Source organism: Maniola hyperantus, chromosome 22 (assembly GCF_902806685.2).
Source record: "Maniola hyperantus chromosome 22, iAphHyp1.2, whole genome shotgun sequence".
Classification (NCBI taxonomy): Eukaryota; Metazoa; Arthropoda; class Insecta; order Lepidoptera; family Nymphalidae; genus Maniola; species Maniola hyperantus.
In genome coordinates this window covers 8,847,583-8,866,627 of record NC_048557.2, presented here as the reverse complement: position 1 = coordinate 8,866,627, position 19,045 = coordinate 8,847,583, and the positions used below count along the sequence as shown (strand labels likewise).

General features: G+C 38.0%; 2 protein-coding genes across 4 annotated transcripts in view; both read right to left on the bottom strand.

The window, feature by feature from the left end:
- trp (transient receptor potential) overlaps positions 1–8,690 on the bottom strand; it is a 39,753-nt gene extending 31,063 nt beyond the window's left edge. Inside the window, exon 1 of one of the 2 annotated variants that reach the window (XM_069506176.1) lies at positions 8,565–8,690. Coding sequence is in view for 1 of the 2 variants with exons in the window: in XM_069506175.1 (XP_069362276.1) it covers positions 155–211 (57 nt within the window). In the remaining variant the exon portion in view is untranslated. Of the gene's footprint in view, positions 1–154; positions 227–8,564 lie in introns of those variants that run through there. The other variant, XM_069506175.1, reaches the window with a different exon arrangement.
- Positions 1–19,045, bottom strand: part of LOC117992806 (ras association domain-containing protein 10-like) — a 238,002-nt gene that overhangs the window by 71,406 nt on the left and 147,551 nt on the right. The window lies entirely within an intron of this gene.

Sequence of the window (19,045 nt, the reverse complement as noted above, 5' to 3'; positions counted from 1 at the left end):
GCTCTGTCTCGTTTTACCTCTGTCTTAAGTCTAAGCAAGTCACAGTGCGCTCTATAGATCGCATCCCTAGAAGCATCGTCATCATGATCAACTTATTTTGCGCGCGCTATACTGAGATATAGAACTGAATAAAATAAAATAAATAGATTTTTACCGCATTTTCTGGGTCGAATCGGATCCGTGGTCGTTTATTTCTTTTCTGTTTCTTCATCTTGCTATTTAAAGATATCCACAAATTCTCAACACATTAGGTATTTAAATTTTTTGCACATATTGTAACTTCAAATTAAAACGTCTTTCACAAAGCACTTTAACTTGAGTTTCGGTTGTTATCTAAAAGGCTAAGTACTTCGATCCCACTCTGCAAGTGTACCCGACGGTAGGTACATAAACGTCTTTACCTTTCAATTTCGTCAACTTAAGGTAGCTCAGTTCGGTGCTTTCTCCATACAAACGTAGGAGGGAAAATACAACAACATTCGATATTGTACGAACAAAACTAAGAATTATATCGATTTATCTCGTCATTATCTAGGTTTATTGATATATAAAATATTGAAAAAAATATTGATTTAAAAGTTACGAGGCTCAAAAGATTCCTATTTTAACACTAAATTAATGACAACTTTGGGCGTAAATAAATAAGATTAGGGATATGAAAATTCTAAAACAATTTATCATTAGACGTTGTTTATTTATTCATTACTTGAAATAACTTTACTTTGCAAACATAAATTCAGCAGTTGTTTCTCAAAAATACTTTTCCTAAACCCTTTTCGCGCGCTTGATTTCAGTGAAAATTATCGTGCCTCTCAACTTTCTCATACAATGTCAAGTGAAAAGCAAACATGTTACCCACGTGCGCTGCCAATTTCGGTCGAGCGTCCTGCGTCACCTTAAGGGGCCATAACCAAGCCGATTTTTTCGGGAGAAGGCGAACCAATAACGCCTATGAATCTTATTCCTCGTATTCTCTCAAGCGAATTACAGTGGAATGCATGCACATAAATGTTGCGTGCGACAGGTCAATTACTATTTTCGATTTAATGTCGGTTTTTTTCTATCGAAAAATTGTATTCAATCGTGTTTCTTTTTCATTTGAGGACATATTAAAGACCTAAAAGGCACACCATATTAAAATATCAAACTTATAGTAATTATAGCTTTCAAATTATGAGCTTCCAAAAGTAACAAAATTTTCAATATGGGTCCTTAAAACAGTTAGGTACATTTTTTAATAGTGCGAGTCAGAGTCCCGCACTAAGGGTTCCGTACTCAGGTATTTTTGAAACATTTTGCACGATAAATCAAAAACAATCAAATCAAAATGCATTAAAAAAAATATCTGTTTTAGAATATACAAATAAAGCCTTTTCATATAATAATACCCCACTTGTTATTGTTATCTTACTTTGAAAATTGAAAAAATACTAATTATTTGTTCATAACCACATTCTAATTTTTTTCTTGTGATGTAAGCACAAATTCACGGTTTTCGGATTTTTCCCCTTACATGTGCTATAAGATCTACCTACCTGCCAAATTTCATGATTCTAGGTCAACGAACTATGAGCTTCAAAAAGTCGCAACATTTTCAATATGGGTCCTTAAAACAGTAAGGTACATGTTTTTACAAAAATCTGTAGGTACACTATTCTAAGGGGTCACGGTTAAGGTCACGGTGCCTTCAAAGTTCAAGATCACTACTTCCACTATTGGTGAAGTATTTAGGGTAGTGTATGTAACTATTGTAATCTTAAGAGATAAGGTTTATAAGTTTGGATGGATATACCTATTACTCATCATCGTCATCAACCGATAGACGTCCACTGCTGGACATAGGTCTCTTGTAGGGACTTCCACACGCCACGGTTTCGGCCGCCTGAATCCAGCGGCTCCCTGCGACTCGTATGATGTCGTCCGTCCAGTGGCGAGTCTTCCAACACTGCGCATTCCGGGGCGAGGTCGCCATTCTAGCACCTTGGGACCCCAACAACGGCTTTACGAACTAGTGCCCTGCCCATTGCCACTTCAGCTTCGCAACCCGTTGAGCTATGTCGGTTACTCTAGTTCTCTTACGGATCTCCTCATTTCTGATTGGATCACGTAGAGAAACTCCAAGCATAGCTCTCTCCATCGCCCGCTGAGTGACTCTGAGCTTTCCTATGAGGCCCATAGTTACCTATTACTATAAGATTACAACTAGATATTCATTTCGGCAACGACATTTATAAACAAACACATAATCGATTAAAAATCACTCCAGGCGTTTTATAGCTGCTCGATAGTTTGATCGATAAAATGATAAACTGTCGAACCGGCGCGATTCGACTCCCGCGCACAACTAATTTTAGTGCAGTGTAGTGACGGATTGGTGATCTATTTCGGATAGATATTGCAATCCTAAATCACTTTTTACGTGAACTTCATGGTTTCTGTGCCACAACGCTGCTATTACTCATCATCATCACCATCATCATCAACCAACAGACGTCCACTCCTGGACATAGGTCTCTTGTAGGGACTTCCACACGCCACGGTCTTGCGCCGCCTGGATCCAGCGGCTCCCTGCGACTCGTCTGATGTCGTATGTCCACCTAGTGGGGGATCTTCCAACGCTGCGTCTTCCAGTGCGAGGTCGCCATTCCAGCAGCTATGGTAAAATATAGTTTTACCATCGATATCTCTACATAGTACTAATAAAATGTTTTAATTTAATACTTTGTAATTACTGGCTGATGCCCGCGACTTCGTCCGCGTGGATTTACGTTTTTCAAAATCCCGCGGGAACGCTTTGATTTTCCGGGATAAAAAGTAGCCTATATCTTAATCCATCAGGGTATAGTGTATCTCCATTCCAAATTTCAGCCGAATCCGTCCAGTAGTTTTTGCGTGAAGGAGTAACAAACATACACACACACACACACACACACACACACACACACACACACACACACAAACTTTCGCCTTTATAATAAGTATTATATATTAAGTATATTATTAGTGTGAAGTGTGATGTGATGTGATAAAACAAATCGCTTCCCGCCGTCTGTCCCTAGACTTCATACAAAATTGCTTAAGAATTTATTATTTATCCATTAACATAGTGAAAATGTGTCTGTCTGTCTGTCTGTCTGTTACCTTGTCACGGTCCATCCGTTTAACCGATTTGGACGAGATTCGGTACACAGGTACCTTCTCGCCGCTGAGATGGGCTAATTTTTATCCCGGAAAATAGAAGAGCTTTGGGGGAAAAACCCTTAATCCTCGGGGACAAAGTTGCAGGCATCACATAGTGAAGAAATAAAGCAGCGAGGGTAATACAAAAAATTAATTGTCATTTTATGTGGCACACCTTTTCCAGCGTACATGTATATGTCCATTTCATTGTGAAGTACTTATCTATTCATAAGTATGTCCCTATATTTTAATCGAGAGTACTTACAGTTGTAATTTATCGTAAAAGATACAGTAAAACTCGGATCATAAATTTTCTATTGGTGTGAGCAGTTTACAACTAAGGTTATGCTACAGTGTAGGCGGGATCATACGATGAAGCGATTCAAGCCTTTAATACAGGATGTAACCAGAACGCTGGCAAAAATGAAGTCGGGTGGAAGTACTGATGATTACTGATGTGGTAGGTACCACAAAAAAACCCGAAAAATATATTAAAAAAATCCTATATTTTGTAATATTTCACGACATATTGCAAATAAAAGATCTGTGACGCTAAAAGTCAACGAAAGTTGCCTAAGTAAATCACTCGGAGTCATTGCCACGTCGTAGGTTAGGCACTGACCCGAGTTTTGCGTGCTATACGTTGCATCTGTGTTTGCATACAAGCTAATAATTATTGTTCCCTGCATCAAAAATTGAAAAAAAAAAACTACCATCCTCGCCCAATGCAATGTAATGTCGACCCGCTGTAATGTCGACTGTAGCCTTATAACGAACGAGACTCGTTGTTTTTACAATGTAAGCAAGCTCACATCGACGCGTCCGGATCAAAGCGGCCATCGCCATATGCGAAACGAAATCACTTTCAACATTTCAACATTTCACCTGTTGAAATGTTGAAAGTGATCCAAAAATTATTTAATCATTGATTTCATTTTAATCTTTGCAGCTAAGAATCGTAATCTACGAAGAAGGAAAGATTAGTATGACGTTTTTGTTCGGGATCTTGTGCTTCGTCTCACACGCATACACCTCCCCCCGTCCCCCGTCCCCCCTTCCCCCCGTCATATACGTAAACACACACACAGACATACGCCCACACACCCACACACACATCATCATCATCATCATCGTGTGCCTTCATCGAAACGAAGTTTGGAGGTCATGATTCTCTATTTAAAGCCGCCTATCTTAACTTTGGGTAACTAAGACCTGTCCACCCCCTTATATCGTCCAAACATTGGCGTCTTTGGCGACCGGGAGCCATTTTGCCTTTAATTCTTCCTTCCAAAACTAATCTTGAAAATGAGAATTGGGCTCCTCTTTGCAAATGTCCAAAGGAAGCGAGCTTCCTTTGCATGATAGTTGACATGAGTTCTCTGTCTTTGTGGACCATTTCCAGTACCTTAGCGTTCAGTGTAAAGCTGTTCCAGGTTATCTTGTCTCACACACACATACACCGACGCAAAGTTTGTTGCCGTAAAGTGTTTAATCCCCGGTCTCCACCTAAGCCGAGCGGATGATGTCAATTGGAGTCGACCAATCAGATTCATTGTTACAATTATTATTTAGTCAATTATAACATTAGCAATTATCATAGTAACTAGCCCCTCCCCCCTGATTTGAGGAACACACGTCAGCCATAAATCGCTATTTTCATAATTAAAACTGCGGTTACCGCCGGTTTTGTGTGGTTAAAACTAATTTGGCACTAAATGCATAGATAGATTACTATCTATTATAAATGCGAACGTGTTTATGTCTGCTAGCTCTTTACGGCTCATGAAACCTTGCATCTCTGGTACAGACATAGGCTACTTTTTGCCCTGGAAAATCAAAGAGTTCCCTCGAGATTTCCGAGTCGTTGGCATAATGAAATTTGTGATATGTATGTTCAATCAGTATTGAAGCGACTGTTCACAAATTTCGTCACTGGCAACAAGTGAGCCGCAGCTTAGTGGCCAGAGCGTCGGGCGCGATCCCAGGAGACGCGGGTTCGATTCCTGCCGGTCCGCAATTTTTGATATGTATTTAAAATTATTTAGCAGGTCTCGTGTTTGTATGAATATGTATGTCAGAGATTTACGAGGACTTGGCTATAATATGTCATACGATTTCTGTAAGCTATTTACTCGCCACGTAATGGGATTGCCCCTCAAGGTAAGCGCCGGTACCTACCTGGATTTTATCCACAACCAAACAGATTTAATGTTGAGAACAACCTTTCTGCATTGATTTGGAGTTTAGAGGACGTTATATTATTGTAGACTAGGTGATGCCCGCGACTTCATCCAGGTAAGTTTCAGTTTATAAAGATCCCGTGAGAAATCTTTGATTTTACGGCATAAAAAGGAGCCCAAGTCCTTCCCCGAGATGCAAGCTATCTTTGTACCAAATTTTGTCTAAATCAGTTCAACGAATGGTCCTTGTAACGCTAGCAGACAAACAGACAGACACACTTTCGCATTTATGATTGATATTATCCATACTGACATATGTATAGTATAATAAATAGTATATTATAGTACTAGCTACCCACGACTTTGTTGGTTTGATGAAAGTTTGTACCAAAGTCCATATTTTTCAAATTTTTCCCAATTTTTTTTGAAAATTGTGTATGGGTTTCCGGTTACAAATGAAGAAATACGTGTTTCAGAATTTTTGGAAATTCCACCCGCATGCTGATTTCCTAAATTCCACCCGAGCGAATCCCAAGCGGATCCAGCCAGTATAAATAAAGCTGGTACATAATATTGAACGCCATGGGGTCATAATATTATGTCTGACGATATAATGAACTAGCTTATGCTCGCGACTTCGTCCGCGTGGACTACATAAATTTCAAATCCTTATTTCACCCCATTAGAGGTTGAATTTTCAAAAACCCTTTCTTAGCGGATGCCTACGTCATAATAGCTATCTGCATGCCAAATTTCAGCCCGATCCGTCCAGTAGTTTGAGCTGTGCGTTGATAGATCAGTCAGTCAGTCAGTCAGTCACCTTTTCCTTTTATATATTTAGATTAACCTGAACCGCTTTGATATACCTATAAACAGTGGCGTGCACAGGAGTTCAAGCCAGGGTATGCATTTAGGTATGAACTTATTTTACGGCAGGTTATAATGTAAAATAAGCATTGATTTATTACAATGAGGGTAAGCAGTGTGTTTATGCTTCTATGAGCTGCACGCCACTGCCTATAAACTAACCAACCGCGATAAACCGTCCATGATCCGAATTCCGATTGACCCGTTTTTTGTTAATTTGTTAATTATTCAGGTGTTATACTGTCTCTAGGAGCAACGCACACCTGTCGCGTGGAGTGGAGCTAAGGCGCGAAGTTTTTAAAAGCTTCTTCTTATTTTGTTCTTGTCATTCCTCGTCAAAATTAGTAACAGATTTTTCGGCTACCTCTAATTCTGCGATTGAGTAGAAATTTTGTATACACGTGAGGTGTGGAGGGCAATAGATGATTATATGCCACAGAAGACGTGGTGCACAGCGCACCCCTATGCACATGTGCGCCGGGTTTTCGTGTTTTGTTTCCACTATACCTACCAATTGCAACCGTATATAAACTGAATAAAGCTGAATTTAAGTTGTTAACAAAAGAGATGCTGCACCTCGCCTCCTCTCCACTCTGTTGGTATGTGTCGAACCTAACCAACCCTACCCACGTATTCTACTTATTGAAAATAAGAGTTCTAACTCCATGACCTATTGTGCGTGACTAGAAAGGGGTTTTAATATGGGGGGGGGGGGGGGGATATGGAGCCTGGCCTACCTACATGTCCGCCATTTTCTTTTTTTCGAAATAGCTGACACGCATAAAACTTGCATTAATCAATAGCTGGCACCAATACAAAGAAGTATTGTAAAAGACAAGATCTTCCAAAGTGTCGCCTTTCCGAGGTATAAGCTATGCAAGTTGTACTGGTGGAGTCATTAGTACAGTAGCGGCCGAAAGTGATGTACATCGGCCTTTAGAATCTCATTTCAGCTTTGTAGAGCGTTGTCTCTATCTCTCATACCTATAACACGTTTTGTCGGTCTCCTGCTATCTCCATCTAAAGGTGGATGTACATTACTTTCGGCCGCGTACTGTACAACAGTCTAGCTACAGCCAGTCTAGGCCCAAATCTTCAAAGCCCTTTCCAACAATTTTGACAACATATCTGGTGTGAAGTGAAGCGCATCCCCAGTTTGATTTCCGGTTGGATCAATTACAAAAACCGGCCAGGGGCGAGTCAGGCTCGCACAACGAGGGTTCCGTACAGCAGCCGTATTTTTTCGACATTTTGCACGATAATTCAAAAACTATGATGCATAAAAATAAATAAAAATCTGTTTTAGAATGTACAAGTGAAGACCTTTCATATGATACCCCACTTGCTATAGTTATCTTACTTCGAAAATTGAAAATACAAATTATTAGTTTATGACAACAATTTTTTTTTTTTTGTGTAATGTAACCACAAATTCAAGGTTTTCAGATTTTAATGCCAGCTATAAGATCTACCTACCTGCCAAATTTCATGATTCTATATCAACGGGAAGTACCCTGTAGGTTTCTTGACAGACCGACGGACAGACAGACAACAAAGTGATCCTATAAGGGTTCCGTTTTTCCTTTTGAGGTACGGAACCCTAAAAACTAGGGCGAAAACATCCTAGTACATTGGACATGACCTCAAAAACTGTAAACTACCTTTTCGATAAGTCTAAAATAATATTTTGGCATCATACCTACTTTTATTTTATGTTTTACTAGCTTATGCTCGCGACTTCGTCGGTGTGGACTACACAAATTTCAAACCTTTATTTCACTCCCTTAGGGATTGAATTTTCAAAAACACTTTCTTAGCGGATGCCTATTCGTCATAATAGCTATCTGCATGCCAAACTTCAGCCCGATCCGTCCCGAGCTGTGCGTTGATGGATCAGTCAGTCAGTCAGTCAAAGTCGTTTTCCTTTTATATATTTAGATTAAAGTATTTGTAGCAGGTAATCTATAGTTTGTCTATGGTTCACGGAGTAGGTAGTAGTAAGTAAGGTAATTACTTCATCATCACTATGATCAACCCATCGCCGGCCCACTACTGATACTCTCTAAGAATGAAATGGGTTTGGCTCATATTCTGCCACGCTTGCCTAGTGCGGATTGCCAGATTTCACACACCTTTGAGAACATTATGGAGTAATCTCAGGCATGTAGGTTTCCTCGCGATGTTTTCCTTACCGTTAAAGCAAGTGATATTTGATTGCTTAAAACGTTCATAATTCCGAAAAGTTAAAGTTGCGTGCACAGGATCGAACCCCCGACATCCCAAATAGAAGGTCAAGGTCTTAACCACTAAAGTATCACCGGTTCATAACTAACTTACCAATAATTACTAATCCTCGTGCATGATAAGTACACTGTCGTATATTTGGCGTATAGAGTTCACTGATATCACAAAATGCGAGCAAAACCGGCGCACCGCGACTTGTCCTACGGGACACTGGACAATATGCTAAGTGATACGTTAATCGAATTTTCAAAGTGGGCTCGCTCTAGTGATGTGGATTTATAACATATCGATGTCTAACCCTAAGTTTATGTTTTTTTTTTTCATAAATACTTTTATTTTATTTCACATTTTTTTTTAGCTAGCCTTATCTAATTACTATATAAATCATGACCGCGTGGAATGGTGCCAAGAATACTGGCTGCATTTCCGCGCTGGACAGCCAGGCTGATCCGTTGCGCAAAAAATGAGCACCACTGCACTTTTAGCACTGAGACTCCATGGCCCCAGGGTCTCCACGGCAAACGGCACAAAAATGTAACTCTCTATAAGAAAGGCATACTTGCGCACCTTGCCGTTTTCAGCTGTTTCTGCTGCGGCTCCCGGTCTTGACGCTGTCTTCCTGATATGATAAGTTTATGTTATGCATACAAATTAGATATTGAAGTTCCAATTTTGTTATATGTAACCGTAATTGGAAAAAATCCCTCCTAAAATAAAGTGTACTATAGTACCCAATTTGAATAAATGAGTTGACTTTTGAAATCTTGCAATTATGAATAATACTCATAATATAATAAGCGAATGAATGAGATTAAAAAATATGTAGGTTTTACTTACATCAATTACTTATCTACAAATTTGTCCTTTGACTTTACTATTTACTATTTACTTCAATTTTGAGTCTATCTTCCAATTTTACAGTCGCTAGTTTTACTTCTGCAGGTACCGTTAGCAAAAAAATATTCAAGTTGATTTACTACAGCATTTATGGGCGTCTGACATTGAACTTTCTTCGTTTGTATAAAAAAATCTCGTATAGAGAACCGACGCTGGATCTTATTTACTCACTACATTATTTCCTCTTCTTAGAGATAACTTTTGATTTTTCAATAGACATCTAAGTATTCGGCTATTTTAAATTTACTTTTCCTAGTACAAAAATGGGATTACCGGAAGACCATTTTTTTCCATGTAGACTGTGCTTTTATTTTAGGTTTGAATTTTAGGTTTGACAGATAAAAATGATCAAATAATTATAATCTTTGATATGCAGCCGTTCTATGATAAACAGACCATGAGAGGGCTGTGTGAAAAATTAAATATTTTTATCGATATAAATTTTTCACGTCACTAATGCGCAAGCCACGCTAATGCTATTAATGTAAGTCTACCGCTTTCTACTATGTCGATATGTTTTATTTCTAAGTATCGGTACCTTGTCCAGATAAATAAATACTATTCTGCGAATTTTTTATCGAAATTGGCCGTTTAGCTTTGTTTGGTTAATCTATATTTCGATACATGAAGTCCGTAAAAAATAACTCTTCACACGCCATTTTTACTCTACGGGTCAACTGTAATGTCAAAATAATAACTAAAATTGTACAATTTGACACATAAAGTTGAAATGACGCGTGAGGAGTAATTTTTTACGCACTATACTTATTTATTATTATTTTTGGTAGTTTATATGCATCTTATATGGTGTTAAATTAGTCTCGCTCGTAGTGCGAAGTCTCAGATACGTTTCGTAAAAGAGAACAGAATTTTCTAAACTGGCTCGTCTTATTCCGTTCGTAGATCTCTCTCTGCATCGTAGCTGGGGGTCGTAACCCCTTTACATGCATACTAATATTATAAAAGCGAAAGTGTGTCTGTCTGTCTATCTGTCTGTCTGTCTGCTAGCTTTTCACGGCCTAACAGTTCAACCGATTTTGATGAAATTTGGTACAGAGTTAGCTTACATCCCGGGGAAGGGCATAGGCATTAAAGAGTTCCCACGGAGTTTTTAAATAACCTAAAGCCACGTGGACGAAGTCACGGGCATCATCTAGTTATTCATATTATAATAGTAGGAGTTTTCTTGAGATCCAAATTTCTTGAATGCTCTGAAGTAACAATAACCACAAAGTCCGGGATGAGTGCGGATGGACTCCCCGCCGTCTTATCGCTGATGCTGATATGCTTTTTTTTTTCATTTATACCTGTTGCTATTTAAATTGCAACATCTTTAGCTCTAACTTACAATAATCTAATCTAACCTTAACTTATATCTAGTTGTTTTTTTTATTTTTTTATTTCGCTGATATGCTTTCCCTTTACCACTTCAGGGCATTCAAGAAGTTTGACGTCACTTATGCCCTCAAGTAGGTCTAGTGAGGTACTTTTATAGGCTATCTTTGCCTAGAAACAAAAAGCAACATTGAAACAAATCAGTAGGCATGATTAGTCGAGCCGCGGTCTGCAGTATATTGGATTAAGAACTAGTTTGGTTCAAGTTCATTGGGTCTTTGGCGGCTGTCCTTGTCCGCGTTTCCAACTTTATATACGACTGTTTACTACAAATATATTGTAAATTGAATGCTTTAAAAGAGCAGCCACCGAGTTTTTTGCTGGTTTTTCTCGGTAGAAAAATCATTCCGAACCAGTGGAGCTATCAGGTGCTCATCAGCTATTATGCATATAATATATAGCATCATCCTGATCAACTCATCACTGGCTCACTACAGAGCACGGGTCTCCTCTCAGAGTGAGAAGGGTTTTGGCCATAGTCTACCACGCTGGCCATGTGCGGATTGGTAGACTTCACAAACTTTTGAGAACATTATAGAGAACTCTCAGGCATGCAGGTTTCCTCACGATGTTTACCTTCACCGTTAAAGCAAGTGATATTTAATTAATTAAAACGCACATAACTCCGAAAAGTTAGACATGCGTGCCCGGGATCGAACCCCCGACCTCCGATTAGAAGGCGGACGTCCTAACCACTAGGCTAGCTGTGATATATAACATGCATAAAAATAATTAATTTATTCAATAACTCTAGTACAGTTCATTTCTCTGGCATCCTGACCCCTGCACTAGGAAATCCCGTGTCTTAGAGGCCAGACATAAGTTTTTCTACCAGTACATTTTCGCGATCAGCTGTTTGCAGGGTTGTTACATTGGAGTTTAAAAAAAATCTTTAAGTTCCTCATGATATTATGTCCCACGGGTGTCACGCCACGAGGCTCATTATTGTTTAGTACATCTAACATAGGTCGTAACCTCAGCTCGCCGGGATGTTACGGACATTATCCTCACCTTGTATAGTAAAAGTAAAATTTCAAGGCATCAGTACAAACGTATGTAGGTTAATCGCTGCTTGTATTAATTGACCAACTAACCAAATAATTTAATAAAAGCGATACCTTTTAGTGCCGTCTGTTGTATAATCATTAATCACCAACTGATTTTTAGTAGATCCATCGTAGCTATTTAAATGCTACAGAAATGCTACGAATATGCCACGAAGGTGCTACAAGTTGTTTGATCTCAAGCTTTAGTTTTATTTCTGAGGGGTCTTCTTTTTTCCTGGGTTTCTGTTCAGCACTTAGATTGCGGTGCAGTGCGCTGCAGCGGTGCAGTGGGAAGTGTTGCGCTGCGCTGCGGTGCAGTGCGATGTGTTGCGCTGCGCTGCGGTGTGACTGTAGCTGCCAGTCGCAAGCCTATTGTTTGAATTTGTAGCGTGTACTAAAATTTAGAGTCTTTAAATGTAAAATTCATTCCTTCCTCATGTCTTTTCATGTCAAAATTCATTCCTCATGTCCTTTTTAAGCAATATTAAAAGAAAAAGATGTAGATATTCTAAATTTAGTTTAGAGAAAGACGAAAAAATCGGTGTTGTCAAGTGCATACGGTGCGTGGCAGAAAATAATGTACATCGACCTTTAGAATGAGATTTCGGCTTTTTAGAGCGTTGGTCTCTATCACTCATATCTATGTGACGTTTTGTCGGTCTCAACGACAGAGACAGTGCTCTACAAAACCGCTACCTCTTTTTGTAAAGGACGATTGTAAGGGTGGTAAATTGGGCGGAATGGAAATATACCCGGATACGGAATAATCTACCACCTTACAAAGATTAGAGGAAAAAAAAAAAATAATTTTACTTACTTGATCTATCTACCTAGTAAAGAATAGAAGCTAGCCGTCGACTCCCTTGTAATGTATATGAGGTGTTATAAATGAAATTTGCTAGATGTTAGGCAAAATTGTTTTTAATGTAACTTTTACCGGGGTCGCTTAATACATAGTGATGGCTAATAATGCTTAGTTATTCTAGCTTAATGCCAAGACTCAATTTAGATACATTAGAATGCCTTAGGTAGATAGTACATAAAATCTATGTTTTAAATTTAAGATGCCATTGGCATGGAATAGACAATGACACAGTAAAATTCATAAAATTGTTTCAAAATAAAAGCTCAGTAGTAAAGACAGGGTTCTTACTGTACACATACACTAAGAGGGTTCACTAAACTGTTCCAGGATACAAACATTTGCTTACTTGTAGGTGCGAAGAGTGCAAGGTAGCTGGACGGCATCGGCCAAGCTCCCAAAACTCGATTTAACTTGATTCTTCACAACCGAAATGTTTCATTACAAAGATTTTCACCAAGTCTTATCCATAGAAATTAAGTTGCCAACGTGAATGTGCAAAAGAAATAAATACGAAAACCGAAAACTAAAAACGGAAACGCAAACGGAAACGCAAACGGAAACGCAAACGGAAACCCTGTAACAAAGAAAAACAAGATTATAATTTGTGCTGTGTGAAAATTTCGACACGTGGAATTTTCCCGATCAAACACAACTCACCTATTGAACTCCTGGCCACCAATGGTTTTCAGGAGTCCACCCACAACCCATTATCCTCATTTATTTGGGAAGGTAAAATAACTGGAACTGAAAGGGAAATCATGAGATTAGGATTTTCTCTAACCAAACCGCCATTTTGTCGAATCCACATTACTTGATTTTTCACTCACCATAATTGATGAAACATTGAAATACGTTAGGATGACTAAATTTATAACTATTGTATTTTCCCAGGCGAAGCCATGGGCGAAAAAGAATGAGATTTTCCTGGAACGAAAAAAATTCGTCTTCACATGTTGACTCCAGAAAAATTCTAAATCTCACCAATCGGTGTTGCCAGACGCAACCCGAGTGTGGCCGCTCTCAGTTAGTTTGATCATGAAGCCAATTCATTTTTGAATATTTGCGGAACCTAAGGATATATTATAAGAACCGTTTTGTTAATGACTTAACAATAAACAAATGATATTATGGTTTTATTTAATTATTTTGTTTTATTTTTACGACAATTGACAACGAAGCAAACGCCATCTATTGTGGCTCGAATGAACTCTGAACATCGACCCACGCGTAGTTCTGCACCTTGATGCTAGGTGGCACCAACATACTTTGAACAAAATAGATTTTTATTAAAAGCGAAACGCTAGTTAGTAGTTCAAAATTTACAACGTCACAATACAATGTTGTGGGTGGACTCCTGGCCACCAATGGTTTTCAGGAGTCCACCCACAACCCATTATCCTCATTTATTTGGGAAGGTAAAATAACTGGAACTGAAAGGGAAATCATGAGATTAGGATTTTCTCTAACCAAACCGCCATTTTGTCGAATCCACATTACTTGATTTTTCACTCACCATAATTGATGAAACATTGAAATACGTTAGGATGACTAAATTTATAACTATTGTATTTTCCCAGGCGAAGCCATGGGCGAAAAAGAATGAGATTTTCCTGGAACGAAAAAAATTCGTCTTCACATGTTGACTCCAGAAAAATTCTAAATCTCACCAATCGGTGTTGCCAGACGCAACCCGAGTGTGGCCGCTCTCAGTTAGTTTGATCATGAAGCCAATTCATTTTTGAATATTTGCGGAACCTAAGGATATATTATAAGAACCGTTTTGTTAATGACTTAACAATAAACAAATGATATTATGGTTTTATTTAATTATTTTGTTTTATTTTTACGACAATTGACAACGAAGCAAACGCCATCTATTGTGGCTCGAATGAACTCTGAACATCGACCCACGCGTAGTTCTGCACCTTGATGCTAGGTGGCACCAACATACTTTGAACAAAATAGATTTTTATTAAAAGCGAAACGCTAGTTAGTAGTTCAAAATTTACAACGTCACACGATGTACATTACTTTCTGCCGCGTACCCTTGTTTCACCATCATCATGATCAACCCATCGCTGGCTCACAGAGCACGGGTCTCCTCTCAGAGTGAGAAGGGCTATGGCCATAGTCTACCACGCTGGCCAAGTGCGGATTGTTTAGGGTGTATAAATGGAATAAGCGTTATTTTCGTCTATTGGACTTCGAAAGTTGTGTTCATTTCTAACTTTCTAAGGGAAAGATTCTAGGTTCAAAGTATAATAAACCAACGTAAACCACTATGCGATAGAACAATGCTTGCTTGTTGTAGACTGATTTATTATTTATCTACTTAGTTATTGACAACTACGCCATAATACAAACTCCAAAACAAACTTCACGCGTGAGACTACAAGAAATACACTCCGACTTGTTACTTAAGAACTTATATTGTGAACAACTTTTATCTTTACCGCGACTTTGTGTCGGTGAATTCAGGTTTTAAAATCCAATTGTTTTCTCGAAATTCTGTCAAACGAATACGGCAAGATCCCACTGCTGCCAGACCTTTCTTATTTTCTGAGAAACAAAATGTTTGGGATAGAATAGTGCACTATTAACGTCCGCATATCTGCTAGCTTGTGCCGTGGGCCAATTTATAGGTACGCTACTAAAATTAGCTATGTAAAAAATTCTTAAAGTCTCATTCCTTCTCCACTTCACTCCTGATTTTCATGTATGTTTTACACAATATTGTTAACTAACTTATGCCCGCAACTTCGTCCACGTGGACTACACAAATTTCAAACCCCTATTTCACCCCCTTAGGGGTTGAATTTTCAAAAATCCTTTCTTAGCGGATGCCTACGTCATAATAGCTATTTGCATGCCAGATTTCAGCCCGTTCCGTCCAGTAGTTTGAGCTGTGCTTTGATAGATCAGTCAGTCAGTCAGTCAGTCACCTTTTCCTTTTATATATTTAGAAGATTTACTAGCTGCTAACCGCGACTAAAAGTGTCAACTATCAGTGTTTTTTTTTGAAATCGTATGCCTCATTTTGGAGATTACGTCCTACGTATCTAAACTTACTAGCTCACTTACTCTTTATAAATTATTTATACCTAATGTAGATAGCAAGAATGCCGCTTATGAGAATGACACTGCACAGTGGTTTCAAAAGTTTTTTTTTTAATTTTTAATAATAAGTATTTAATTTGTTTTTCAACATAAATGATAAGTTTGAAATGTAGGTACACACTAGCAATCACAATCCACTGGATTGACAACCGATCGATCGGTTTCAATCTTTTTAACTTTTTATGCTGATTTCAAGTGCGATTCGCAGTAAACCCTTCCTTGGTCTTAAACTCGGTGATCCATTTACCAATGAGACTACCTGCATTACCTGCGTAATAATACCTTACTATCCTGAACAAAGTGAAGTGGTACGCCAAACTTCATGCAAAAACAACGCCTTACTCAGGCTCAGGTTCGGACTGGCATGGAGTACTGCTGCTGTACTAAACCTTACTAGGCGATATTCAAAGCGAATGCGATTGCGAACTTCAATAGGTATAACAGTTTGTTGTTTGACGCGCCACTTCACGTTCGCGTCAAGATAGTTATAATACATACATTTTAAGTTCTCAGTCGCCATTTTAACTTTATGTGTCAACTGTCATGTCAAAAGTACGATTTAGGTCCTTATTTTAAAGGTCCTTACTTTCGACACGACAGTTAATACATAGAGTTAAAATAGCAAGTGAGTTCTTATTTTGTATGGACTATATTGTCTTTGCAAAAAGTGTACATAAGTACCCACCACATTTAGAAAGAACATGTGTTTGCTGGTAATAAATGATCTGACTTTGACATTCCAGGGGTCATGACCTTAGGTAAGGAGAAAAAAGAGATAATCTCCCATACTTTGAGAAACACTGCACTTCTAATTAGCTTACCTTACCGCCGGCTTACGTAAATAACTGCAATGATGCCGGTAAAAAGATGAACTGTTATACAACACCACATTAACTTTGTTCATTCTTTTTGCAGAATCTTTAAGTAAGTTATCGGTACTTATATTTAAATATGCTTTTGGGTCTTTAATCCAAATTCGTCGGTAATTGGAAACAATGTTCCACAAGAATTAAATCCTTATAACTCCGGAAATTACGATTCATAAAGAGAAACGCCCATTCTTAGCCAAAATTCATCGATTAATGTTATGAATACTAAAAAAAATTATAACTGAAATATTGCTCCTAACGGTTTGTGCGTAACACTCCGGCGTAATTAAAAGACACAACTAATTCCGCTCGTAATGACAATCTTGGAAATGTAGGAATTGCAATAATTCTTACTGAGAAAACAAACAAACAAAAAGGTTTATAAAAGTTCCTACGAGTTCTATTCCCAAAAAAGTGGTTGTTTCTTGAGCTGTGATCTCAATCCTAATGCCTTTCATTCATTTAATTGATGGATCTTAGAATAACAATAGATGTACTTTAGCCAAAAACCTTTTGATGAATGGGCGTTTCCCTTTTAATTGGAAACTTTTAGTTATTTAAGTTTTCTATATGAACCTTATGATTGATACACGGCAGTGAATAAAATATCTACTTATCCTTCACATAACATTTTTCCCTAAAGATATGATCCGCATAGGTTAGCGTAGCAAAAAGTTACTCTGATTTTTTTTTTCAGTGATGGACACTGATAAATGTTGAAGTCATACGAGATCCAAGCACAATATTTTTCAATGTGAACGTCCGCCTTGATATCGAAGCTTCGAAAATTGGAATAACATTTCGGTTTGTTTGTACAGAGAACAGGCGTGCCAGTCGAGTTGAGAAGGGGTGAAATCGAGCACACATTGTAGACTGTAAGTAGGTAAAAGTTTAGAATTTCATCTATACTTCTATACTATCAGTACCCTTAATACAAATGCGAAAGTGTGTTTGTTTGTTGGTTTGTCTTTTAATCGCAACGGTGCAACGGGTTGACGTGATTTTTAGGTTATTTAAAATCTCGTGGGAATTCTTTGACTTTCCAAGATAAAAAGTAGCCTATGTCACTCTCCAGGTATTTAACTATATCCATGCAAAAAAATCACGTCGAACCATTGCTCCGTTGCGACGTGATTGAAGGACAAACCAACAAACCAATAAACCGACAAACAAATACACTTTCACATTTATAATATTAAGGGTAGTGATTATCGCTAAAAAACTACTCAAACTATTTTTGTACAACAAGCTATGTAGGTAAACACCTATTAATACTATTTTAGTTTATTTTTAGAAAAAAATTGCTTTTTATCTAGCGAAATATACTTATTTCCATTTTGTACTTCGGTTGTGTTTACATTCAAAGTTTAGCGAAGCGCGAACGTAATATTGCGGTTTTCGCATATTATCTTGGTTATTGGTATTGTATTATGTTTTTAACCCGATATTAGGGAATATAAAGGCATTATTTTCGGTTCACTGATTATGAGTTATCAAATATGCCCTTTGTCGTGGCAAGGGTTACTTTTTGTTATTGCCAATCCTGGTTGATCGATGGTTACAATTATCTCTATATATAAAAATGAAAATGTGTTGCTCATCGCAAATCTCGAGAACAGCTGAACCGATTTCGCTAATTCTTTTATATAATATTCCTTGAAGTACGAGGATGGTTCTTACGGAGAGATTTTTTTTTTAAAATCCTGAAAAAGGATCGACTGTTAGGCGGTACGAAGTTCGCCGGGGCAGGTAGTTACAATTCTTGACAAATAGTTAGGTAATGTAACGTTGCTTAGGAACTTATTGTCAGGCCTAGATTGATTATATTATTATTCAGTTTGGTCGTTCAATACTGCTCCAATTTTTATGTAAATCAATCAAGAGGAACCCAAAAAGTTTCAGTCTGCGGTCAATGAATAGGTATCTATTACAGAATTCATATTGGAAGATCCATTTGTCGTTTTCATACAGAATAGAACGATTCATTAGTTATGAGTTACTCCATTTATTTGCATCTATATTGATGACTATTGACATATACAATAATATTGACTAATGGGTAAGATTAAAGCACGTTTCAGACTAGGAGGCGTCACATTTTTTTTTGTTAAATGTCAAGTTATTCTTTGACTGTGGTCAAACGCACGGGCACGGAACCCTAACACGCTTATGTACCGTACCGTACCTACTATGACAATTTATAAACAGAAAAATAGATTTAACAAAATGTGTTTTAATTGTGATCGAATTGAACCCACATCCTATTTATATGCTGGAATAGTTGCAATACAACATGCTACAGCGTAGGTGTTATTCAAGTAACAAGTACAAAAAGGTTTATTATTAAGTGTCTATTCATACAGACCACACCAATGCGACAAAAAT